Source organism: Necator americanus, chromosome II, assembly GCF_031761385.1.
Source record: "Necator americanus strain Aroian chromosome II, whole genome shotgun sequence".
NCBI classification, from domain to species: domain Eukaryota; kingdom Metazoa; phylum Nematoda; class Chromadorea; order Rhabditida; family Ancylostomatidae; genus Necator; species Necator americanus.
This window is the reverse complement of record NC_087372.1, coordinates 31,284,037-31,311,608: the sequence shown is the minus strand read 5'-3', so window position 1 is coordinate 31,311,608 and position 27,572 is coordinate 31,284,037. Positions and strand designations below refer to the sequence as shown.

At 38.4% G+C, this 27,572-nt stretch overlaps 2 protein-coding genes across 4 annotated transcripts; one reads left to right on the top strand and one right to left on the bottom strand.

Moving 5' to 3' along the window:
• Positions 1–3,101: 3,101 nt before the first annotated feature.
• On the top strand, positions 3,102–14,001 carry RB195_020058 (uncharacterized protein; the record flags this gene model as incomplete). 2 transcript variants are annotated; one of them, XM_064188192.1, is made up of 16 exons in its annotated part: positions 3,102–3,266; positions 5,644–5,771; positions 7,766–7,898; positions 8,461–8,559; positions 8,751–8,880; positions 8,988–9,094; positions 9,150–9,284; positions 10,401–10,493; positions 10,548–10,639; positions 10,699–10,811; positions 11,406–11,512; positions 11,568–11,720; positions 12,447–12,554; positions 12,616–12,783; positions 13,198–13,287; positions 13,885–14,001. In XM_064188192.1, 16 exons carry the CDS (start codon positions 3,102–3,104, stop codon positions 13,999–14,001), a joined length of 1,938 nt encoding a protein of 645 aa, XP_064044073.1. The 2 variants fall into 2 exon arrangements, with proteins under 2 accessions (XP_064044073.1, XP_064044074.1); XM_064188193.1 differs by lacking the exon at positions 3,102–3,266 and adding an exon at positions 4,320–4,373.
• A 262-nt stretch (positions 14,002–14,263) lies between these two features.
• RB195_020057 (uncharacterized protein) lies at positions 14,264–25,867 on the bottom strand (the record flags this gene model as incomplete). Of its 2 annotated transcripts, XM_064188190.1 has the most annotated exons (16): positions 14,264–14,338; positions 16,053–16,133; positions 16,190–16,300; positions 16,613–16,744; positions 16,801–16,895; positions 16,964–17,071; positions 17,147–17,207; positions 17,266–17,360; positions 17,904–18,004; positions 18,197–18,288; positions 18,350–18,529; positions 19,161–19,279; positions 23,769–23,856; positions 23,916–23,979; positions 24,068–24,152; positions 25,789–25,867. In XM_064188190.1, the coding sequence occupies 16 exons, from the start codon at positions 25,865–25,867 to the stop codon at positions 14,264–14,266; spliced, it is 1,566 nt and encodes a 521-aa protein (XP_064044071.1). The 2 variants fall into 2 exon arrangements, with proteins under 2 accessions (XP_064044071.1, XP_064044072.1); XM_064188191.1 differs by lacking the exons at positions 23,769–23,856; positions 23,916–23,979; positions 24,068–24,152; positions 25,789–25,867 and adding an exon at positions 20,257–20,260.
• Between the last annotated feature and the right edge of the window lie 1,705 nt (positions 25,868–27,572).

Sequence of the window (27,572 nt, the reverse complement as noted above, 5' to 3'; positions counted from 1 at the left end):
TTCTCATTTCTACATGTATTTTCTAGTTTGAGAAAAGAAAATCGACCTATCCCTCAACACAATTCAAAGCAGTGAGAATTCATGGATGGTTACCTCTTTTCAATCAATATTATAATCTGCGCACAAATTCTCAGCAAATGACATGCGAAGAATCCTATGAGATTTAAATTTTCCAAAAATTTTCCGCATAAATTTTATTTGATTCAAACTTTACTATTTGTGTAGAAAAAAGCTGAGTTGAGTTGTAGTCAAATATGTTTGAGCGAGTAAGAAGTACTGCACAGTTGGTTCTCCGATTCTGAAGTGTTTGGTGGATAATAAGTGCTATGGCTACCATATTTATGTTTATTTTGTAATCACATTAAACTAAGTGCTATTTCTTTTCATCTCTTCAATTTCCAATGTCTTCCCTTTCAAGCATTCATCTGGTGTTGAGGTCACTTTCTGATGGATTCGTAAGGATCGTTACTTTTTTTTACTTATCCGAAATGCAATAATACCACAAAATTTCGTCCTTCCCTTTCCAAAACATTAGATTTCATTAAGCATGCACCTTTAGTGTACCAATTAACCCCGTTACCTATTACCCTTGCTATATTCCAATCAAACCCTATCTGTACTGTGGTGAACTCGTCCACTCATCCAAAAATGTTTTTTTTTTTTTGTTCTCTAACCATGTTGTGAATTTTAAGACGTCGATGCCCGTTATACCCTCTGCGTACAGACTTCCTATCATTCCTTTCTCCAGCCCACTGAAAAAGGTAGGTCAAATCATAAAATAAGGAATGATTCAGCAGGAACGATAGGACCGTTTTACAACGAAATCGGAATAGGTGAACGTTTACAGCATATGAGTACACGTACTTGTGCACACAATCAATCAAGTACTGTGGTGAACTCGTCCACTCATTCAAAAATGATTTTTTTTCTCTAACCATGTTGTGAATTTTAAGACGTCGATGCCTGCTATACCCTCTGCCTACAGATTTCCCCAGAAGATCACAATAATGAAAGTTTGAATCGGTGTTATTGGTGTGACTGTTGCCTCGTATATATTGCATATATAGTCGGGTCAAAACGACATGAAGCTCGGTGCATTTGTGTACGGAAACGGCGCGATGGAGGCTGTAGTTGGGGCCGAGGTGGGACCGTCGCAAACTGCAGCGATGGGTGGTGCCAGCAAGGGTTTCGCCACGTTCCTAACCGCTACGCTCCAGCGAAGCCCCTCGAGAGAAGTCGCGTACGCAATTGTCCACGTGCTTCATGTCGTATTGACCCTACTACACAATATATATATAATATATATAATATATTATTTGTGCAATATAATGTATATACAGCATCATTCAAATCCTGTGGGGAATGGGTGTTGATTCGAATCCATTCAACAAGTTATCACCCCATCTTAAAGGCATCACTTCACGAATCCGAGTTGGTACGGATTTCAGGTGGAGTATTCTTATACAGGATCGTAGATTATGGAACAGAGGGCGATTCGGTCTATTTCCTCCTAATTGCCGTAAAAAACGGCCCGGAAGATGCTGCGCGTACACAAGGCTGGCGCGGTTCAATCGGACTCGTAGAAAATAGCGCACCGGCTCGAAGCCGTATCTTCCGGGCCGCTTTTTACGGCAATTAGGAAGGAATGGACGGAATCACCCCCTTTACTTAATCTACGATTCGTGGGGTGTGGCCTTTGAGGTAATATCTGGAGAACCTCTACCAGCAGACCATAACCAATAAAAGAATGCAATGTCATCAAAACAGGTGTACTTCGAGGCGTGATGTGACCGTTAAAAAAAATGCTGAAGAGTGGGATCCATTTTCTGGCTAATTCCACTTATAGAATTTCTTCATATCAAACAGTTCTCGTTGGTGAATGTATGGGAAACATAGGAACCAGAAAAGTGCACTATTCCCTACCTGGTGATACGATTTGTCGACTTTACCTTGAGAACTAGTAGAAATCCTCAGAAAAGAGTGAATATGAAGAATGGACTGGCATGTAAAGTAAGAAATCATAACTGTGATGTTTTTTAGCCAATATGAGTCGCTAATAACTTGATGCTGGAGTGCTGATTGGTGCTACAGATGCGGCCCACCGAGAATAAATTGGCCATTTCTAAGAATCTCCACCCAAAATTGTTGAACAAATAACATATATAGCATAACCGGCACAACAAAATACCATCTTAAAAATTTTGTAAAAATATCCCTTTTATCCAGAAGAGATTTAAATTCTTTTCAATTTTGAATTTTTTGAAAGGTTTTTGGTCCTCGTTTTATCTTTTATTTTATATCTTTTATATATCTCTCGGTTGCGAAGTAAATTACAGCCATAAAATGGAAAATGGAGGTGGACGATGAATGGATCCCATAGGGAGTGGAGCAAGGATAACCCGGAGGAATTTCCATGTTGTTATTCATCTGGTAAAGCTTAGAACGCGTTAGCATAGTAATAATCAACCAAATGTTTTCCCCGCATAGCTACCGGTTCGAAATTTCTGGAAATACTACTATCTCATGGTTCTTAAGAGATTTGAGAAGATTTGAACAGACTTGAAAACATGAAATATGATGCATCCTTCTTTCTCTTTTTTTCATACGCATCACTAGCCGGTGAGGAAAAATAATGAATAAATATGTACATAGAAATACCAGGATGAAGAAGATGAAGAGAATAAGAAATTAAACAACAAAATAGGGAGATCTCTAATTGAATCGAACGCTAATTCTGAGTACTTCAGGAGGTAAATAAAGAAGCATTGATGCCAGCCAGCATGAATTGACTTTAAACAGTATTTGAGGCGCTTGGCTTATTCCCACAGTCTAGGATTAAAGGTGTAACAGGTGAAAATATCCGAGAACTGCGCGTCCGCACCCGTATTCCACAGTGAGGACGCGACGACGTCGGGCTGGTCCAACTCGTTGTTCCCCTCCGGCTCTGCGTGTCTAACTCACAGCGGTCCGGACTCCGTCGTCTGACCGCAGCCGTCGTTTCGACCGCCCCGTGTAAAGGCGGTGGCTGCAGTTTGTGTCGCACGTCGAACCCTACATACATCTGGCAACCTCCTCCTATTCACACCGCACCATTGACAGCGATGAGCGACGCTGAACAACGCCTAATGCCTGGCCCTCAAGGGAAAACTCCTCATTTTTACGAGGTCGATCGTGGTGTGAAAACGGAGAGCTATATTACGGCTGTGTCAAGAAATCCTGTTCCACCGATTAATCCGCCACCGCCAAAAGGTGTCAGCTACAGCAAGGTAATCCTATTCGATACACCATATTATTTTCGACTTGATTTTTTTTAAATACTGATAACTTATTTTGAATCCTATCGTGGTCAAAAGCTCTGTGAAGGTCGACGGTGTCATCCTTTCTTTCATGCATGTTTTTATTTGAATTTCATAGTAAATTCCGATCTAAAAAGAACCACTGGCGCAGTAACAGAGCGAAGCATACCTCTTCAAAATCTTTCATTACCTCGGCTCATCATTCTTTGCATCCTCTCGTCATTGAAAAAGGTGTTGAATTTCAAAAGTACAACGTTCCATTTCCACAACGTCAGTAAATGCCGTGGATATGTGGACGATCCACAATAGTTAGCGTAATGGAATATTTTTATGGTTGCAAAAACTTGCCCAATTTTGTTACTGCAAAAATAAAAAAATAAAAAAATAAATGACGAGGAAAAACCTCGATGTAATGTTTTTCACATCTATATCTAGACGAGGAAGAACTTCAAAAACGTGTTCCAGGACAACCTTCGTTGTTTTCGTTGTTTCAACCGTTTTAATGAAATTTTCCCATTAAATTTTTCGCTCGTGCACAATATCCTTTCGTTATCACTCGGCTATCGAGCATAATCTCAAAGAATTTTGTCTTAAAACAAGTCTTTTCTCTTCTTTTAACTACAAAAATGTTGAGCAATTTCAGAAAATAGCTTCAGATGTTTTTTTTTCCTTTTTCTTGTGTATTTTGGCCGTGCTTTAGCCTTCTAATTTTCGTGACGTAAAGGATTAAAGCAGTCCGATGAGGTCAAAATTTGTTTAAGCGACATCGCTAAAGATTGTCGTGGAGTTTTCGCACTTCTTCTCTTTACTTTTTGCGATGGTTCGTTGGACTCGTCGTCCATGGCATGTTGTTTGTCCTTTCTTTGCTCCCTGCAGCAGTGGGAAGAATTCAATCCAGCAGCGATAGCCAGACCTCCTTATCATCCTTATCGTTTATGCACTCTGTGGACAGATAAATCCGCTAGTGGCATTCATTAGTTGCTGTTCTGCGGATCTTAACGGTCGCCGCCTATAATCGCTCCAATGTCACGCAGTAGCGTTGAAAGCGAACTCATTAGTGAAGAGAGGACTGATGGGGTAGGTGTACTGAGCAGGATTGACTATTTCGGCACTGCTCACCTTCTTTCCCTATAACATAACCGTTTTTCTTCTTCTACTCTACTGTACGTGTACGACCGTTTCTTGAAGCCTGTTATCCCTTTCCCTCCCACGGCTTAAAATTGCAACACGTTCACCACTTTTTTCCTCCTTTTTTTGTCCGCAGCTGGCTTCTGTTACAGCAGCTCTCAACAACTTTCGCACTGCGTATGTGTGAGTGTAAACACGAAAAAAATCACAGATAATCAAAAGAAGAACGTTTTTTTTTTCTTCGCACCGGGCTAAAAATCCCAGGAATTTACCGATACCATGGAATGTGATTTTGAGCGGGAATTTTCACAACATTTAGCGTTTTCGTTCCTTTTGTTGTTTGAAAAAAAAGATCCTGAACCTCACAACAATGAGGAAAATATGTACTATTAAGAAAGTACTCCGTTATAGTTTCTTGTCTTTTGACGTCAGAATGTTCAGCTCTTCGGACTCTCTGGAATTCAAGGAAATTTTGTTAAAAATCAGATGTTTCTGAAACGAAATGGTTTTTTCGAAGTTGTGATCTTTGATCCCGCTTTTTCCCCAGATAGCTCTATATTCATCACTGCAATTCGATTATTGCAGGATTATCAGATTTTTACAAAATTTCCATAGGAGCTAGAGAAAAGTACGAAAACTTTTGAAATGCAATTTTAAACAACAACAGATTATTTTTGCTACATTTTTCTTGAATTAGCTAGAAACTAATGCACACAATTTATATTCCATTCTAAGCTTGAAATTTGGCCGAGAAATGATCGATACTCAGATCACGGAAACATTTCCTTAAACGATGATCTAGCAGTGGTAAGATTTTCTTGAAAGATCCGTAGTTACGTCATGGATTTTGATGTACGGATCTAACGCGTCTATTACGAGATTCGCGAGAAGTCGCGTTGCAAATGCATGTTTTCAATTACGCGGTCGGATGTGCTAGCCGGCTGTGCCGCCCGGTCCCCAATGTTCGTAGACAATTATTGACCGCTATTGGAGGAGGACGACCTCATCAGGCCCAGCTTCACCTCAAAAGTGCAAATTTCTCGGCCATCTGCTTCCCATATGATTACACCCGAAAAACTCCTCCACTGTCAGCATCTTTTTCGGCCTTGTTGACGTTTGTTTTATTTTCAAAACAGCTGTTGCTCGACGCTGTAGCCCTCATGACTCCTCATCACCCCTCTGTTCGTGCTAATCACCAAATTCCTCAAAGTTTTTTCAGGTGAACGATGATGTAGCAGTGGAACGTGACGGTAATGCAGCTCCAGTTCCACCGGAAGGTTCCAGTTCGGGACTTACCGAGGAGGAACTTGAGAAATACAGAGATGACCCTATGTGGAAGACCGTAAGGTTCGTTTCGTCCACGTAACCCCGTGCTTAATAGCTTAAGCCGTTGTTTACTGCTGGTAATCTGCCGAGCAAACAGATGTGCGGAGCGTATTGCGGCCAAGGTGCGATGTCCTTGCGCGCGCGCGAGCGATTGCGATTATTATCGCGCAGTCGATAGTCGTATTGTGAACTTTGAAGGTTGAAAAGCTCTTTTTCTGACAGATAAGCTCAGAAACTCCTCCTAAATGCACTCACCTGACATAATCCTTTTCCCGGAACCAAAACCATGGGACGCTTCCCACTGATTTCGTATAAAATAGAGTTGCGGCAGGAAATTTTCAATAAAGATAAGTAATTTTTACAATTCAATTTGAGCGAGTGAAATTAATCCCCGTGATATCTAGGGGTACCACGAAATTTTTCTTGTCTTGCTGTCTTTATTTTTCTTTTTTCTCTTTTCTCTAAATCAGAGATCATCTTCGTTTTTTTTAAACCTAAAACTGAGCTTTTAGCGATCAGCGACTAAAGTTAGTTTATAATGAGCGATCACGTCATTAGCTGAAAAGAAAAAATGTACTAAAAGAAGTATTTTATTTCAAATTGACGAAAAAATGACATCGCCATCAATAGACAAAACATTCAACTGTCGGAACTTCTTCTCGTGAAAAGTTCTATTCCCGTGGAAAATCTTAGAAATCGGATAACCCTTTCTGGGAAAGACTTGTTCCGTTGCGAGAAACAAATTGGTGCACTTTGAGAAAAAGCTGTTAAGATATATGACTGACACTTAGCTCTCCTTTACGGTCATACTAGAATGGCAATATCTAGTTTTTCTTGTTTTTTTCTGTCAGCTAAAATTATCGTCCATCTTTACCAAACTGGTATTCATTTTGTTTTCTTTAAAAACGGGATGTGCAGCTCCGATTTTATGGATTCCATGCAAAAATGTAGTGTTGTTAAGAGTATGTATTTTTATGGATTGCAAGGGGAGTCTTCTTTTGCAAATGAGTTCCACGAAGCTAAAGTTACACTGAAGATGCAGTAGAAGCGAATATTTACAGTGCATTTGCTCAATAAGGCCTATCTATCCGTCTGGAATTCATCGATGTTGATTTAAAATGACCTTTAAGGGGGCGGCACCCACCCTAAGGTGCATTTATCAAATATCGAAGTTTTTCAACTACACTGTACCTATCGAATGTTTTGTTTCGAAAAAAAAATGCTCGGGAAAAATCATCATGCACTTGGAAATATACACGACAGTTCCGAAAGTCTTTGAAATTGAACCCAATGATCCTTGACTCGAGCTTAGAATTTTACTTCAAATTCTGATTTAAGGTTGAAAAACAACCTTAAATGAAAATCGCTTGGATTACTGCCAGTAAAAAATTATATAACAATCAAAATCTTGCGTGGAATTTTTCACACGCACTCTGCTAATCATGAAAAACGTCAAAATCTTTGTGTACTTTATCGACCAGTAATGGATTGACTAGCACATACCTTTTCCGCTGTAACTCCTCCCTGTAATAGCAACAACTTCCATCACAGAGAAAAAAAAATCCCATGACGTAATGGAACTTTTTATTCAGCTTGCACTTTAACAGCACCAATGTTCATTTAGTGAGAATTACTTGCTATCTTTTTCTTTTGATTGAATCTTGGTCATATCTGAAAGCTAAAAAACGGTAAGAAATAGCAACATGGTCGCTGTTAGCGCAGAAAGACAATTACTATGCCTATTCAACAATACTAGAAAATACCGTAAGATCCCAATTACTGACCAGAATGGACTTGTCGCAAGTTACGTAGCTTCTCAATTTTATATTTTAATCATCATCTGCTAACTTGTTAGTATCGTTTAAATGTTTCATGGCACATTTTCTTGCGCAATTACCTGAAGCGGATACGGTAGAGGCTATCTGTTATTTTTACTTGAAAAAGTAGATGAAAATCCACTGCTCCATGTACTTTTCTATGTTTCTTCGTCGCATCGCAGTATGCAATCGTTTCAGGATGATTCTGTTCGTGCTATTCTGGATAATCTGGATTGCACTATTTGTGGCGTCGATTCTTCTCGTCGTATTCAGCCCAGGGTGCACGGTGCGATCGAAGCCGAACTGGTGGCAGACGGCTGTCGCCTACAATGTTTGTACAGCCAGTCCTCTTCCTTTTTTATACGCGACGACCATAATTGCTGAGTAAACTGAAATCGAATCAACGATTTAAAAACACGACCTTTCTTGAAGTGCTTTAGCGCAATACTTCAATCTTTCTGCCGTTACAAAGAAAAAGAAAATGAAAGAAAAATGCGTTGATAATTTTGGCGCTCGAGTTTTTCTCTTTTTTTCTTTTTCTCTCCTTCTCTTTTCTTTTTTGTTCTATTCCCATTGAAAAAAGAATAAACTAAGACTACTGAACCGCCGAATTTTCTTCTCGAACCGATGAAAATCAATCCCCAAGGCCCTCTTGGTGCATTTCCTAGTCTCAGGCTCTTTTTTCACCTCTAAAATATCTTAAAATTTGATCTCAAAATCATGGAAAGTCTTAGGTTGTTATGATGCAATTTTCTTAATTTTTAATTCAACTTAATTAAATTTCTTCCTAATTTTCTTAACTGTGGCCACGACTTAATACTCTGTGATTATGATGCACTTAAACTTCTCTGATTCTAGGTATGGGTACCTTTAATTATTTAATTTGATCTTAGGTATGGGTGCCTTCGTTCCAAGATTCCGACGGAGATGGATACGGTGACATGCAAGGACTACTGGATCGCCTTGAAAATCTCAGGAAGAGTGGAGTACAGGTAGGTTTTCCTGGAGATCCCGCTCATTTCTAAGTATTTTATTCTACTCTATTCATATATTATAGATATTGTTGTTATTATTTATCACTTATTTATAATTTATTTATATTATTATAATTATTATATTCTACTCCATATTATTCTTCTATTTTCTTCCGCGTTCTTTTTTTTCTAAGTGCATCATCATTCAGACTGTTTGGCCGTCGCCGTTCTTGATCTCGGATAATTTTTCAAATGCTGTGCGAAATTACGACCAAATGGATCCTGCAATAGGAACAAACCAACTCGCGGATAAAGCTATCAATGAGATCCACGACAAAGGTGTGGTCCATTTTTTTGAATAGATTTTTTGAGTTGATGTGAAATTACGCTGTATTTGAACGCAATCAAAAGAAAGAGAGAAAATTCTCAAATGTTCATGTTTTAAGGCATGAAATTGGTGATCAGCCTTCCCATCTCTACGACGTCCGTAGAACATGACTGGTTCCTGAAATCTGCTTCAGCAAGCCTTCCAGAGAATCGAAATTATTCCGGAGTATGTTTCACATCTACTATTCTGTTCAAAATTATGTCTTCTGCTGTAATTTCAGTTCTACCATTGGTCAAAAGATGGCGATAAGGACTTCTTTACCGATCGTAAGGGGCTGTCCTATATGCATGAGAAAGGGAACGAGAAAGCAGCAGTTTTGAATTGGCAAAACTCTAATCTTCGCTCGCACATGTTTGTAAGTATTCTGGATATCTGTTCGGATATACATAGAATGTAGGGTGCAATCCTATCCAATGGTAAAAATAATCAAATATAAAGTTGATGGAAGACATTAAAAACACACATACATAGATATATAACTTCGTGCTAGGACCCCGTGAACGCCAATGTTCCTAAAGAAATGGACGAGTTTCGCTACAGCTTCATGCCCTAAAAGTTATTTTAGTACTATCTATCTGGTGCTCCTACTACAATATTTGAAGGACCGCTTCTTTTCAAAATGGTCCCTTGCAAATCTTGTTTTTTTTTTGAAATAGAACCGTTCTTCTGCAGCTGAGAATAAAGTTAAACAATAAATTTACAGAAAGTATCCATCTTTTACTTAGTTCTTTCATGTAAGTCCTAGTGGCCCTCGCAAAAATGTTTCTTGAAAGTAGTGGACGTCAAAAAAAGCAGTGAGCAACAAAAGCGAAAGGTCCTTTAAAGAATTAGTAAAGGAGAATATAAAGAAGTTAATTTGACCAGCTGACACATATATTTGAGAATTTTTAAATTAAAAAGCTAAATCGAGGTATCAGGTCGAGAAGAAATCCTTCGGTAGTCTAGAGTTCTTGCAACGATCTGTATTTGCGGGAGAAAAAGAAAGAAAAGTCAGAAAAACTGCACAACTTGGAATAATAACAGATTCTGGCTGTTCTGGATGCGTGTTAGTTCTAGGCAAGTAAGTATTGAGAGTTTTGAAACATTTCCCAGCTTATCCTCTTTTTAGAAAAGTGTAGGAAATCCTCTTTCCTTCAATAGCCGCTTATAACCAAATTTTAGTTGGTTCTGGAACAAAATCCATAACTATACTGTAATTATCTTAAAGAATAATGATTTTATGACGTTCTCCTACGTCTTTTCTGGGGAAACATCATTTTTGTCGGTTATTTGCCTGGAAAAATCGCATCCAGAACAGGCAGAATCTGTTATTATTCTAACATGTGCAGTTTTTCAAGCGGGACATCTATTCGAACTTTTTGTCCCATGGATCGAGATCATTACAGGAACTTCTATAATTGTGCTGAAATTATATACACAGCAAAACATGATATTTAAGCGGATTTATGGAAAATAGCTATTCTAATTACAGGACGTGCTCTCCTCTTGGATCGACCGTGGCGTCGACGGTTTCCATTTGACGGGCATCGAGTACTTGGCTCGAAACGCTGAAGGCACTGAACCGGTATGTTTTCTGGACCTCCAGAAGCGTATTCGCCGCAAATACGGCGATTTTTAGGATTGGTCTGCAATTGCGGATGTTGTAAGCGACATCAGGAATCATGTTGACTCATACGTCAACGAGAGCACCAAGGCTGCCGGGAAGAAGATGTAAGAGTTTGAAAAAATCACTTGAAATTGTAAAACATCTCTGTGAACACGTGTTTCAGCGCACTTTTCGCGTCACGGGATGAGGCTAAGGAGAAGGACAAGAAACAGTTGGTGCAAAGCGGTTTGGACTCGGTGATCAACTACGAATTAGGAAAAATTGAGAAGAACTCTGGTACGTCCTCAACACAAATACGATATTTTATGACTTCCTTATTTCGAAACCTGCTCATATGAAGTTCTTTTTGGGAAAATCTTTAAATAAAAAGTCAGTAAGCTGACTTTTTATCTAAGGATTTTTCTAAAAACATTTCTGGGAAAAAAGTTTCCTTTATATCGTTGAAATGTTCTCAAACAAATAACCAAACACAAATGTGAAGGTTTTATTTATATGTTTTATGTTGTTGTTCTGTTTGTTTTTATGTTTTATTTTATACATATTCTTTTAATGGAACAGCTACTTTATCTGAAGGAAATTAAAAAAAAAAGTGCTGTGCATGGTTTCCTCCTTGAAAAATTCAAACTTCAAGTATTTTTCAATACTTTTTTATCTTCAACTACATTCTTCCTCTAATCGTATCCAATCCCCAAATATTTACATTTATTCGTGCGCTCCGAAATTCCGGAGTTTAAGGTTTCCGGATAAAAAAAACAATAGAAAACCTCTCCAGTTTCATACATGGGTCAATAAACCACCTACAATCTTTGGTTTTCGAATCCTTATGAAATTTTTTTGGATCCATATATTCAAGATGAAGTTGTTCTTCAGAAATTTGCCACAAAAACGAAGGAACAGTGGCGACATGCGTACATGAGATTCTCTCCGACATCCTCCTTTTCCACACAAATAACCCATCGGTTTGGCCTCAATGGGAGGTACGATAATTCCGGATAATTCCCCGAAAACTCGTAAAATTAATGACACATTTAGTTCGGGAATCAATATGTTTCGCGCGTAGCGTCTCGTGTGGAAAGTCGAGCTCATGCAGAACTTCTTCTCATGTTACAATTAATTCTACCTGGAACCAATAATTTCTACTATGGAGACGAACTTGGTATGAAAAATCTTCCGGATGACTCAGTGGTGAGTTGCGTAGGATTTTCTCCCGCACAAAATATTTATTTTTATCTAGAACAATCTCCTTCTAAATGAAATATTTTCTGTGTGTAGCACGTTGGTATGGTACTGACGTACCACGTGGTACAGCAGTAGTACAGTATTCATGGAAAATCCACTTGCATCCCTTATCAATACTGTTTCAAAGACAGAAGGCAAAAACAGAAAATGTTCCATTTCCGAAGAAGATTCTTCTGAACCTTAATGTTCTATCGATTAAACTTAAATTTTTGAAGGAGTGCATTTTTCCGCAAAACCTGCTCCTGTAAATGCGCTTTTCTGTCTAGCGTTTTTTTTTTCTTTTACTTTTTCGATGTCCAAAAAGGCGAATAATTTTGATTTGAAGTACGTAGAATAGAAAGATAAAGTTTGAATCCGAAACGTTTTTCACTTTCCCGTGAGGCTAATGAGGTTTCAGTAGAATATTGGAAAAAAGATTTAACAACGAGTTATACGTCCATACATCCAAGGTTTCCAGAGACTAGAAGTAAGGCAGGTCAACCACCCATTTTCAATGGTTATTTCCTTGTTTTTTTTTTCTGCTCACATTTAATAGATATCCTATCCATAGTTATGGTTCTATATCACTATTCCTAGGATAATTGTGAAGTTCTTGAGACATTTCAATAAATTTTAATGCTACCCATATTTGAAACATGCTAAAGCTTCTATTCACTGTACAATTCTGCTCAGGTTCCCGTTCAACGCGGTGCCATGCAATGGGATGACACGGCAAATGCTGGATTCTCCAGCAATTCAAAAGTCCCAGTCAATTCGGACTACAAGAATATCAACTGGGTGGTGGGTCAAGTCGGATTCAGCTCGTTTCCAGACCATCTCCTTACTGAGACGAGTTTTTCAGCGCCAATACGGTCAGGAGCAATCCTCATTGAAGATGTTCTCGAAGCTCAGCAAGCTGAGGACCAGGGACGATGCCCTGATGTCCGGACAAACATTGATTGGAAGACTAATCGATGGAGCGTTTACTATCGTGCGATTCTACGTGCATGAAAATGTCACCACTGGCGGTGTAAGTGTTCAAAATTTTTGATTTAACATTATTTTTAATTTTTTACCGTTATAATTGTTGAGGGGTTGATTACGTTTTTCTTTTGTTAGTACTTTTTACTCCGACGATCTCTGCCGAAAATTAAAAGTGGTGGTTTCATTTTTGGTGGTTATTGATTGTAGGCGGGGCAATGAGGCCAGTTGTGTAGCACGATGCACCGCCTATAATCAATATCCACCAAAAACGAAGCCGCCAGGCGAAGTACGGTAGAGAATAACAACTGCCTTGTATGGCAAAGAGGGTAAGAATGTAAAAAGGGGAAAAATTCTTTATGAGATTGATTTGTAATTTCGATACTGTATTAATTTACAGACACAAGCAGAGGTGATACGGTATTGCTGGTGTTTTTAAATACTGTAATTATTGTATGTTCAGGTCTATATCGGTGCGTTCAACTTCTCACCAAATACTGTGAATTTACCGTTGACTGATGCGCCGAATGGACAACACTTGGAAAAAAGTCAGGTGAGACAAGTTCATCGCTCGTTGACAGCGTAACTCCTCCCTCAACGAGAAATTAACGGAATTTTCCGCTCATATTTCCTGTGATTAGTCTGGAGTTTTCGAATTTTTAAATTCACAAGCTTTTAAATTAAAAAAAATACTTTTCTTGATAATTTTTTTCATGTTTTTTTTTGTCTAACTCTGGTAGGAAGCATTTTTATTGACCGCTCATTACCCTTCTATAGTCTGGGAGAATATGTGAAAAACGTTCTTTTTTTTTCTTGAGGATATTATTACATGCAGGAAAACGTATTGAAATCGTCTCATGACATCAAATGTCCTTTGGGCACCTAGCTATTGGTTACAAGAGATTAGCTTTGTTTTATTCGTAACGACCTTGATAAACTTTCCTGTACATTTATCTATATTTATTTGCTTACTCACTTATTTACTTTATTTACTCATATTCATCTGCTCCGAAACAGTCACTGTTGCCATCCTTGTTTTTGTTGCAAAAAATAAGGAAGCTAAGAGACTTAATTTACCGTGTGATTAAAATTTTATGAACTCAAACATCTTATGTGGCCCTCATATAGTTCCTATATAGTTCCTTTACAGATTGTCACCACGACCTCGAATGTGGAACGTTTCTATCCACGGCAAACGGTCGACTTTAGCTCCAAAAATGTGGAACTTCATAAAGAGGAAGGAATTGTGTTTAGATATGTTACCTAAGGTCATCGTCGACCTCGCATAGCATTTCTTGCCATTTCTTCATATTATTCAGTGACTGTGTGACAGTTTCTTAATGTTAGCTGTTATTATTTGCTTTTCTCTAGTCTTTTATTCGTTTTCGATCTAAAGTACATATAGTACGAGCTTTATTTTAAATGTTTAAAAGAAATACAGAAATAAAAACTTTATCAAACTCTCAATAAAACAAAGTCAATGTACCTAATACATAAAGTGATAAATTTTTATCACTACTCTGATCTGACTAATAGTCCCAAGATCCATTCGTAGAGCTGAGCTCACTCAGTTGAGGATTTTTGTGTAGTGGAGCAGTTGGCAACTGTAATAGAGCATTTTTTGATTAGCAGATGATATTTTTAAGCAAATTTTAACGACCACGTCAGATTTTTGGTGGAGTTTAGTTAGTTGAGTTCGCTTATTTGAGCCATCACCATTAGAGCGTCTAAGCCGTGCGCTGCATTTGACCAGCAAATACAATTGATGGCGGTTTATTTGGACTCTGTCGCCTTTGGAAAACGCTACGATGACCTCCAATAAGCATAGTCTCGAGGAAATTGCACGATTCATAGATTCCAGGAACAGAGTTGGTAACAAAAGAAGTTATTGACAGCAAATAAAGTAGTGGATTCGACCGAGAAGGTTAGATGAACTCATCTGACTAGGTAGGGTTGGATCTTGCGGGCACGCTAAATTTATACCTGATAACCAATGAAATCCAGTAATTCTCTTCGTAACAGAAAAATCCGCTTGGATTTAGTCTCAAATTATCACATTAATAACCCAGAAGGAGATTCATTTTTTCACTAGTTTTAGTCCCAATCATCTTCCTGTCTTGGAACTAACCCACTTAAGGCTCCACTTTCCCATAATCTTCGAGAAGGCAATTTTTTGTGCGTTTCCTTTTCTTTTTCTTCTGTTTTTTGCATTTGAATAATTAGTTCGAAGCTCACCCCCTCCCACCCCTCAAAGGTTTTCCAGTTACTGTTTTGAAAATTTATCAATAAATCCTCGTTCAATAAATCAAATTGAATTCAATAGACATAGTTTTGCATAACAAAGACGCTCTTATATTCTCAGAAGATAAATAGTGGTAGTAATAGAATACAAAATTCGTGAGCACCAAGTAAATACTTTCTGGCTAGCCAAATATAAAAATATTCCATACGTACGGTAGAGGATATTTCATTGTACGTATTATAGACATGTAGTTTTAGGGCATATAAATGACTCATATCATTGCCCAGCATCCTAAATATAGTTTTTTTTCACTGATTTCTGTTTTTTTTTACTTATTACTTACTTTTTTACTTCTTTTACTATGCGGAGAAAAAAGTAGAGCATTAATTTCCGTAGTAAGTGCCCAAAAGTGTTAATTACTACGCGGATTTGTTCAATAGAATCAACAAGAACAATAAGCAATAAGTGTTTGTTCAAAAGTTTCATTTTTTGAAGCAATAACTTAAGTAATCCCTAATTCGTGAGCAATACTGTAAATATCATTGCCGTATGGGCGGGTGTAGCGCAGTCAATTAGAGGTTTCGCTTCCTGCACGATCGATCGGAGGTTCGAATCCGCGCTAGTGCTCACCTAGCCTTTTATCCCTCCGTGGTCGATAAATTGGTACCAGACTTGTCTGGGAGGATAAAAGCATCGGCTAGCCTCCGCAAATGATTGTATAGGCCAGTTACACGTTCGTAAACCTCGAACGATTCTGACTTGAAGTGAAGGTGGTGGTGCATCCCAAGCGGATGGATTGACGCCAGACACTCTACCCTTTATCCTTTATCGCCGCCTACTATTTGATGGCGTTTTACGAGAGTTGCGGCACAATCACATATCAAAATGTAATTTCACGAGAAAAGAAAGTGGTGAGAAATATTTTGCGAGAGAGCTCACGTTTCATTTCGAAGCACCATCCCAGTTTTGGTCTCCGTTCCCCCTCCCTCCTTTAGAAAAAAGTCCCTATTTACTTATATTGGTTAAGATTGTTGTTTATTTGTTTGTCGTGGATTCATAGGTGATTTCACACTCACTTCGTTCATGCGGGAATAGCTTGCGGTTGAACGGTACGATAGCGTGTCCGAGTTACCCTGCCTCCAAAGTTCCATTGTCTCCTGAATACGGTGGAGTGCTGGCAGCGATGGAAGAATCGCTCGAGAACCTCACATACCTCCAGTGAAGGTAGTCCTAACGCTCTTCTCGATTTCTGTAGCTCATCTTCACGTTCCCGAAGCTGCATCATTTCGTATTTTATCATTGAGCCAATCCTCTTTTCAGCCGGCTGGAGAAGGGAATGATAGGGTTTGTGCAAACGGAGAACGGATCTGTCTTAGTTATTGAAAGCTGAAGGATTTTTATTAATGGAATTTTTTTGTAGTATTGAATGGTTAGGCATGCTATGTACGTATGTACATGCTTCAAAGATCGCTGAATCGGTTAAGAATTTTGAAAGAAAAAAAAAGAATTAGGTCATATGCTTAGGATAACTATTGAGTCTAAAAAGCCCCAGCAAAGCGTCCTCAATCTCTATCGTCCCCGACTAACTTTTGAGGATACAATTGGAACAAAACATAATTAATTTTTACCAACGAACATCAGTTCCATAAGTGTAGCGTTGCGTTTCATCGTGCTCCCTAACGGGTACGTCGACTTTACGAACGTGATTTGACGACGCTGTTTGTGATTTCTTCAAAAACCGTCCTTGCCGTGGTGATTGAGAAAGTACCTGTAGCTAAGAACGTTGAGAGATAAAAAAAAACAAAGAATACTGTAGGAATGTACCGGTGAGCCACCATCGACGAGTCGTAGTTCTACATGCTTCCATTGTAAATCCTCCATTGCTCGCTGGATGGCGGAGGGGTATTTAAGACCGAGGTCTGGGAAGAAAAGAAACGTAGAAGGGGAAAGTAAGAAAAAATACCTTGGTTTATTTTAAGCTGCTCACTTGAAATAATTTCCGGATGTTGCTTCATATACATCATGAATAGCTGCTCCTCAAATGAAAATCCTCTGTCCTGCCTCGTTGACGAGTGCTTTGCAGAGCTAGTAGCGCCTGAAGAATCGTATAAAATGTGCCTTCTTTTCGTCAAGGGAGCCACCCTCATCTCTGAAAAAAATGAAAACCTACTCGTAGGATAGTGCTCTGCGTGATACCCATTATCGACAGTGAAGGAAGTGTTCAATGGTGCCTGAACACGATTTTTTCCCATTGAAAAAGGAGCATCAGTTGAAATTCCAATGATTTACCTCGTATAGTGGACGATCGTGATTAGAAGTTCCACCGTTAACGGAAGAAAATTCAGAAACAGCAGTTTGCGTGGAGTGACCAGAGTATCGACGGGCTAGACGATAAAAATTATGTTATATGCTACAATTAAATCTATTCACTAATTCAGTAACCTAATATTCGAAGAAAAATCCCAAATTTATAATCCTCGAAAAAAATAGTGTTTAACTGCACAGCTATACGGCTACAGTAAAGGAAAATTAGAACTGAGTCGTTGATATCATTTTTTCAAATTATTTTTCCTTGCTTAATTATAATTAGAAGATTTGAATTTGAACAAATTTGATCATAAAAAGGAGCACATGCTATTTCCGATTCAAAACAAATCTCCGTATTTTTCTTTGACAACAGAATCTGATGCAGTCGCCTCTGTGGCAGATCTGAACTTTGGACTGTTTTGAGTTAGCGTGAGAGTGAGACAATCACTGGATCGTGATACGAGTATGGAATTTCTAATAGATAAATAAGTAAATAAACAGATAAATAGAAAATTAAAAGCGGAATGTCTGTTTTCCTCTCACTAGTTATTTACAACAATTTCTACGAATAATGTTCACTGAATTCACGTGAATATGTACACAGTATATACGGTAGTTACCTCTTGAATGTGTACTTTGAGGTTCAAATCGTTCTCTTGCCTCTGCAATATTCGCAATGGATTCTCTACTTATAGAATTCCGGATTTTGTTGCGGTCGTACCTAAAATAATAACAATAATTTTATATTTGTTTATTATTATTTCTTTATTGTGATATGAAGACAACGCTTCCTTCGGATTAGGCAGTGTAAAAGTGTTCAATTCTCAGCTAAGGGTTTTTTCTTTTAAATTGTTTTCTAACAAATCGTCCGGATATGATTATTCGAAAATCTCGTCACCATGATATCCATTACCATGGTTGATAGTCGACTTGGATGTTGAGCGAGTCAAGACTCTTTCCTTTTCGAATTCGCTGCGGTGATTCAGTCCGCTGGTGAATTATTGCCTGTAGATTCCATTTTTCTTTTCTGTTTTTATCTTTACAAATACAAATCAATGATATTTACCCTTTGTATTTCAGCTTGTCGGTCTGTTTCTCGCATTTTTTGCAACCGTTTCTCAGGAATTACGCTATCCTTCGGCACATCGACACTGTTCGATGCGACTAGAGAAGCAGAGAGCGCGTCGGTAGAGCGCCATCTCGGGAAACTGTAGGTCTTCGAGGAAGCGTTCCGCATAGCTTCTCTCTGGAAAGACCTGGATTTGAAATGCAAACGACCAGATGCGGGCAATGCCTCTATGCCATAGGGCCATTGCACATCGTTCCCTTCACTTTTGAAAGAATATTTAGAATATTTCTCTTTTTTTTTTGTGAAAATGAAAGATCAGCCAAATCAAGCCTCCCAAATAGGAAAAGTGCCCTTCTTCCAGAACGAGAGGAGCAGCAACGATAAAAAATCGTTGAGCACATTTTCGATGTCATCGCAGTCCTTGAAAGTTTTTTTCTTGTGTAAATGCTTCTTCAGAACCCCGAACAGGTGATAGCCGGTTGAGGAGGGTTCCGGCTATAAGCAAGGTAGGGTACGGTCGCTCGCCCAACCTAGCAACTCCAGAAAATGCCACGTTTTCCTTGCCGTGTAAGCCCATGCATGCTGCAGTGTGACTTCGAGGCTTATGGGCATTTTTCGCGTAGTGCATCATGTAGGGACTGACGCAGATTGTCTGGTTACCCACCACTACTTCCCAAAGCAGAACTCCTTGCAAATCCCAGAACACAAAAAAAAATCAAAAGGGAAAAAATGACATGCAATGAAATGCAAAGAAATGATATGCAAGGACCCGATATCATTTTCAAGTTCAAACTGTTGAAAGGAAAACCTTTTCTTTCTGTTCCAGGGCAATATTTGCTTCCCAGAAATCTCTGACATTAGGAGCAGTTGAGTGCATAGCTCTTTCTGCTAGCGCAGTAGAGGGCCAAAATGATGGAGGTCGTTGTTCTGAAATGGATGAATTAGGGCCGAAAATATTCTTAGGAATAGGTGCTGGTCCCATTCTTTAGACAATTCACGTTTTAGGTCTGGGGTTCTGACCAGATCAAAAAGAATCCAGGCAGTCCCTTTCTCGTACAATTTCGTGTTTGATCAAACTTTGTCAAGAAACTTTCAAAACAAACATCAAAGTTTGTTTAAGTGTGAACGTTAAAAAGCGTGAAGCTTTTTCCACCCTTAAAATCACAGTACCTACACTGATGCTAGAAAAAAAATTATTGTAGATCAGATTGTTCCCCTTTTCAAAAACATCCATCCGGTATTCTTTTTCCCTATAACAATCGAACAACAAAAAAAGTATCCATATATTTCCGGGGTTTTTTCCAGAGGCAAAATAAGATATTTCAGGTAGAAAAGGACAATTCGGGAGCTGATACGAAAAGCAAGCAGAAAGGTGCGACTAGGAGCGGCTGAAGGGGACAGGAAAGGGCCGGAAAAAGCTCTTGAGAAGGATTAGCGGTTGAGCAAGCTTAGAACTAAATTTGTCTCCAGTTAAGCAGTCAACAAATCGTTTTCTCAAACTTTTCCCACAAAATCTCAGTGTATCAATATTTTCCTCATTAAATTAATTAAAAATAGTTCTTAAATTCTCATTATGTAGTAACACAAGAATGAAAATAAAACACGCACGTTATTCATGTCTAATGGGTGGATATTTCTGGAAAATAAAATAAATAAGTATCAAATAAATGTAGAAAGTTTAACTATTGCTATTTTCAAGATCTATAGGTTGCCCTTCTCGCTTTCTTGTTCCTGATCCCATGTGAGGAAATGCGAACTATCGCTAAAATGTTAGAAAAAAATTCGTAATTCTCTTTTCAACAACAGTTTCAACAATCTTCACCAACACCGTCATGCATGTCATAATTACCCAAATAAAATCTTTGCTAAATATTTGAAAAGGAAAATGAGTTGCGTCCACGTACGCATAACGTGCGTCGGAAACGAGACGAGACGCAATGACGATGACAGCTTCCTTTGCTGTCAAAGGACGGACAGCGATTTTGCACTCGGTTCGCTGGTGGTGTGGACAGATACGGTCGTATAAGGTGACCCTTGGTGACGGTTTGAATCCGTACCTGCAGGAATCGTTCTCTAAAACTCGTCCTATTTAACTTATTGCCTACTTCTCGGGACGAACAGTGTAGGACAACTAACAAAACGATGCGAAAAACTGTATCTTTAGAAAAGGAATTGAAAAGAAACGTAAAGTGAAGAGTTCGAAGGTTAAAATGATGTTTTAAGGAGAGGAAACTGTAAGGATTTGTCAATGAATTGTGGGACATAGCGTGCATATCCGTATAGACTTCTCATAATAACCTTGAATAAAGAAAGACTTCTCACTACCGACGACTCAGCTCAAAAAGAGAAACCATCATTGCCCTCATGAGGCAATGATTTATGGTCGGCCTTCAGAATAATTTAATGTTCGCGAATTGCAAAAGCAACATGAAAGAAATGCAAATTTGTCGATTTTTCGATGGCGACAGGGAATGAACACCGAATAATACAGAATAATATAATAATAATACAGTATAGTACCAATAATATAGCACCAATGTTAATACCAGTGATAAATTCTAGCATCAATAATAATACAGTAATACAAAAATAGTAATAGAAACAACATAATCCACTGATAGAAGACTGAACAGTTCTTGAACAAAATTATCCTTTTTTTCTTCGGGACATCCGGAATCTGAACAATGTGGGATGGGTACGTAGTTGTTTTTCATGTATGTTTGAGCGGTGTGCTTTACATTTCGCTTCTTTTCACAGTGGAAGAATAAACAAAGAAAAAAATCAGTAGTCAAAAGACGCTCTTATGCTTCAACCACAAGACAAAACGTTTAGTGCTCAGCTCAACAAGAGATAATAGAATAAAAACTATTTGGTAATCATATCAATTATTAATTATTATTGTATATTTGAATAATTATAAATTACTACTACATAACTAGCTATTATTATATTAATTAATCTCTTTTTTGGTAGGAGAGGAAGGTACAAATGTTGGGATGATAACTATCTTATAATTAATAAAAATTATCCTTTCTTTTTCAATCAGTCCAAGAAAATTGGAAATAGTGTGTGGGACTTGATCGTTCTCTCAACTGGATTGCTTTTTTGTGGTCGTTTCCAGTAATTCTGGTAAACTGAATAATTTTTCCGCATTCCATAATTTTTCTAGAACTGCCTGTGTTTATTTTGTTGTTAAACAACATCTTTGTCAGAAAATCCGACAAATAAAGTTGCAAAAGCAACTTCTACAATAACCGTTTTATGTTATCATAGGCTTTGTGAATGTACATGCATAAATATTTTCGAAATGATTTAAATGCTTGTAGGTGACGGAAAAATTCCAATTAAAATTTTCATACAAATTGCTAATTTGAACAAAACATTTGATTGTTATTATTGTATTTTGAAAACAAAAGAATAGAGGATTAAGATATTGTGTATTATTTATTCAGAATAAGAGTTTTGCATATAGGAGTCAGCTGCATAGTAGCCGTAAGGTAAATTCCAAGAAAAAATGTGGAGTAATACGGATCAATGACATAACCGAATACCATCTAACGCCTTCTCCTCCTCCTCCCTCAAAACTTTTTTCTTCACCGCTCAACAAACATGTTCACTCTTTGCTGACTGAAGATTTAAGTCATCACCTGCACCAATTCACGCCCTGCTCCATACTTTGAGCAATTAATTCCATAGAACTGTGGCGAAAAGTTTTGTATTCTCCATATGGTTTTTGTATTGTACATTATATTAAATCTATTTTGGAACTCTTCGTGTATTCTAGCTTAAGCTGTTACTTAGAATCACACTTAAAGAACTTGAGGTCACCAAAAATAAACAGCTTATCTACTTTGTCAAAAAAAAAACCCTCTAGGGATCTCAAACCTTACAAATGAGGTACAAAATAATTTACAGATTAATATAATAATAATAATAATAATAATAATAATAATAATAATAATAATAATAATAATAATAATAATAATAATAATAATAATAATAATAATATAAGACGAAAATTTAATACTATAATAAAAAGATAAAGAGTAAAGTCACTGACGTATCAATCCACTCGGGATGCGCCAACGCGTTTTACTGGAATTCGTAATCGTTGAGGTTTTGGAAAGTGTGTTGGCCTATACAATGACTTGCGGGGGCCAGCCGATGGTCAAGTCAATGTTTTTATCCTCCCAGACAAGTCTGGTACCAATTCATCGACCCCGAAAAGATGAAGGGCTTGGTTTGCACTAGGGCGGTTTCGAACCCTCGACCGTGTGGCGTGTGACTACAACGAACACTAGCCGACTGCGCCACACCCGTCCCAAAATACTATAATAATAATACAAAATAATGTCAAAAATATTCACGCCTACATACACCGCCAGTGGGGATCCCAGTAGGCTGGAGTACGGTGGCCTAACTGACAAAAGAATACACAGGCAGAAACGCTCTTGTACCGTAACATACGACAGAAGAAACTCCTCTTCCAGATATTTGGATAGCCTATGCTCTTCTCGGCGTTCAAAATAAGAAACGCATATAAGAAATTTTTCTAGCACTGCTCTTGACATCTATATAGTACACATGGAGATATTAAAAATTAAATTCCACCAAATTTCCGGGAATTCCGTTTTTAATAAGATTTCATTCGACAGATACAACACCACTGCTAACTTCTGTTCCAATGTTCGTCTCAGACGGATTAATCCAGCGCGAACCGTCTCTTTTGTGAAGATTGATCCAAAACATATACCAGCGGTAGTATAGCGGAAATGTGAAAGTAATTAAGGAAGCTTGGGGAAGTGTTTTTGTTTTGTTTTGTTGTTGTTTTGCTTTCTATTTTCAAGCTACTTTCAAGCTGTCAAAAAATGAATCCTTGAGATATATTTGAAATCAGCAGCTCATTTGTTTTCGAATGGTATTTTCAAAGTTTGATTAAGCCTATTCGCAGAGATTCCACGGTTTGCGACGGATCAATCCGTCAGCGTCGGATTTTGGGACCCAAATTGGCAGCGGTGTTGTATAATCCCTAGCCATAGCCGGGACTCCCTCGGAAACGTATTCTACTATGCACAAACAACTCTCATAGAGGAAATCTTTTCAGAATGGATCGATGAAGCGAGGGAAATTACAAGCACTCGATAGCAAACAATCGGCAGCACTCAAGAGCACGCCGTGAGAAAACCAACAATGAAGCTGTTCCACTCTGATCCGGCCGATTAAGTACTCCCACGTGCTATTTCGCGGAATCCAGGAAATGTTTCGAATATACGTGGAACCCCTTGGATTGTAAACAAGTGGGGGATGAAATTGAAACTGCCACAACGCACCGCGGCAAGGGAGTTACAGTCACACCAAATGTCAAGGAACAAGATGTAAGAAATCGGATGTGAAGGAACATTCCGGAACAACATACCGCTGCGAGAATGAGCTCCACTAGGGGTCCGACTGCCTTTTCTCGCCACCTCTGAGTTCCTCTTGAGACTATCCGCTGACACAGGAATCTGCGATGAGACGGGGAAAAATTGCACAAAAAAAAGGGAAAAATGTAAGATGTAGTTACCATATTTTCGGTAGTTCTCGTAGTTCGCCGGAAGTGTAATGAATTAGAGTTACTGTTGTGGTCACTGAAAAAATTTAATATAAATACATGTTTATATTGTTAATTTCTATAATGGTTATATAATCTAAGTAGGTTTTTAGAAGAAACGAGACCTCAATGAAATTACGGTTGCGTAGTTCACATTTTGCGTATTCGACGAGCTTTCATCGTAGTGGGCTTTGGACCATACGGGATGCCCTGAAAGCTCGATAAAAATGGCATTTTTTTCAAGCAGAAAATGTATGCAGTGTACAAATCAATAATGGATTGAATCATCCAACAAAAAATTGAAGAGATCCTATTCTTTTGCCATATTTTTCAAGGAAACCGTAATATCCAAGAATAGTGTCTCCACGCTGCTATTCCTTTGCATTTTATTTAGAATAAGATGTTAGGGTTCATAAGCTAGAGTTCGTTGCGTGGGAATCACCAGTGTTGCTTGGATCTTCGTCCAGCCACGAGGGTCTGTTCTTATTCCTTCATAGCTTCCTTGAAATCACCTCGCGAGGTAAACGATTTCCGTGGTAACTCAAGTGATAAACAAAAAGCTAAAATAGCAAGGCTAGTATAATTCCAGATAAAAAGAGCGGCACTGAAATAAAGGATAAAGTATCTTACGTTAATCAATCCGCTTGGGATTCACCGACACGTTCACTTCAATTCATGATCGCTTCAGATCTGCGAACGCGTTCTTAAAGGCATCACCCCACGAATCTGAGGTGGTACGGATTCCAGGTCAGAAGTATAGACTACGGAGAGGAGAGTGATTCCGTCCATTTCTTCCTAATTGCCGTAAAAAACGACCCGGTGGATACGGCTTCGGGCGTTCCGGTGCGCTATTTTGTACAAGGAGTTCGATTGGAATTTGCCAGCCTTATGCATGCGCCGCATATTCCGGGCCGTTTTCTACGACAATTAGGAAGAAATGGACGGAATCAATCCCCTCTCCATAATCTACGACCCCGCATACGAATACTCCACCTGAAATCCGTACCACATCAGATTCGTGGGTGATGCCTTTAATGACTTGCGGGGGGAGGAGGTAACCGATGTACCAAGTCCGTGTTTCCGTGTTTTTACCCTCTCATGCAAGTCCGGTACCAATTTATGGACAGTGTAGGAATGAAAACCTTGGTCAGCTCTGAAGCGGTCTCAAACCATCAACCGACAGTGCAGTCGCAGTTGGTAAGAGGTGATTCTGTATTCGATGGTTTGAAACTGTCCCAGAGCCAACCAAATCTTTCATCTCTCCGCGGTCGATAAATTGGTGCCACATGCGTCTTTAAGGATAAAAACACTGCACTGACATTTCGGCCAGCCCCCGCAAGTCACTGTATAGGTTAGACATGCGTTCGTTCAATCATCTCAAACGATTCTGAATTGAAGTGAACGTGGTGGTGCATCCCAGGTGAATTGATTAACTATTAAATAATTACTCCTTTATGGCGCTGAAATTAGGTCAAACAGCAAAATTAGAGAAGGGGAGCAAAGGTGAAACGTGGGACAAAGAAAAATCGAAAGAAGTTGAGAAATTATTCCAAATTACGATGTTAAAAGCTAAAATACAATCTTCTAAGTATAGAAAATGTGACGTAGGTTGTGTGCGGATAGTTTAGAAGTGAAATTTATGTACATCTGCAACATTGTGTGGCTTACAGTAATGAGATTATTGATGGGGAATGCTTCAAGTCAATAATATCATCATTGTAAGGTATACAACGATACCGTTAGGAATATGAGGAAAACAAGAGGAACGAAGACACCATCATGACCCCAAATCTCATAAGGACTGATTTTAAAAATATAAAGAGCATTGGAAAAAAAAGAACCGTACCATTTCGATTTTTAGACACCGGCGATCTTCTTCTAAGAGTGGCAGCAGCACGATATCGAGACTGATCTTCTTCGATCATTCTTAAAACAATATCTTAACATAATATCTTAATATACGATTAAAAAAATTATGCGATCATGCGAAGAAATGAACGGCAAGAACGACAGAACTCATCCAGCATTTCTGGCGATAACCAATTTTTCCCAGCTGCTTTTCCACTTTTTTTTTGCACAAGTGCATATGATCTTCACATTGAATATGGTGTATGAGCTTAACGAGAACGAGGTTTCCAGGCAATCAGCGTATAGAAAATTCAATATTCTGATATATTAGAAATATAGGAATATTCTTCAATACATCGCAAACAGCGAGAAGCACTTAAATCTCTCAGCGGCAATGTTAACAGTGATTTTTGTCGTCGAGACCTCTGATTTTTTGCGGATATCCACCTTTGCACACACATCGTCTCGAATATCTTGAATAGACTGTGAAATACCCGGAAGTAGCAAGTGTCCAGAAGTATTCCCGGATATAAGCGCTGCTTAGGCGGCCAACATTCGAATTTGTTTACGTGCTAGTGGCTTGTAGCCGAATTTTCACCACACTAGCAAACCCATGCGAATTGACGAATACCTTATTTTCTATAGGATCCCTTTCTTAATAATAGCTATTTTTCTTAGCAAAAATAAGAGCGATTTCTTGTGAATAAAAAGTTATTTTTCTCTTTTTTTCGGAGTTGGAGGGGAGAGAGGGAGAGGGTGGGAGTTGCTTTGTTTCACTTCTATGTCCATTGTGGATAATAAGAAAAATAAGTAAAAATAATAATATGTAGTAAGATAATGTGCAACGAACAAGTCAAAAATAATGTATAATATGATAAAAATAATAATAACAAGTAAGAAAAATGAATAAATCCAAGCACTAGATTCTAAAAAGGATTACTGTTCTAATCACCAGAATAAATAAAAAATAAACGAATAAATGAGTTTTTTTTTATGAAAGATGTGTGTGCTACCACATATGATCTGATTAAAAATAATTTTCTGCTATGGATGGCAGATCGCCACAGTCTTCCGTCATCTTTCACGGAGAGGTGCGTCGAATAACCTTGGGACCATGCAGTAACACGAAGTCGCTTGCTCAAAATGCAACCATTCGCAAAAATTCGAAGAACAAGTCATTGTAGAAGTCCCAGAAAAGCTCAAAACATTGAAAACGAAAATGAGCGCTGCTTTTAACACGGCAATCATGGCACAATCCAGCACAGTTCGACAACCTACCAGCAGTGTTTAAAACTGTTAGATTATTTAAAAAAGAAAAGAATTTTTAACTCTTGAGACTGCATGACACGGGAGAGTGAAAAGTGAAATGAACGCGGAAGAAATTGCACATCGCGATTTACTTCAAAAACAACTTATCGACAATCTCAACGTTATCATCGAGTACGTACAAAAAAATGCCGACTTAAGACATTCTCGCTCTTTCCTTTTCTTCCTTTTATATTAGTTCTTCAAGTGCGAAGTTTATGTCAAGGAAAAACTCGTAACGTCAGTGCATTAAAGAAAAAAAAGGAAACTTCGCTCCCAGATTTGAAGGCAGCATATCACTAAACCGAACCGACGATGTTGATATTTATGATGAACTCGGGGTGTAGTTCACGAGAATAGGCGTTATCACGCTCAATTCACCCTAGCACTTTAGAAAAAAGGCGTGCGTCTCGTATGATCATATCTCTCCTACGATGCTACATCTTACACGATAGAACGCAAGCGAACCCATTGTTG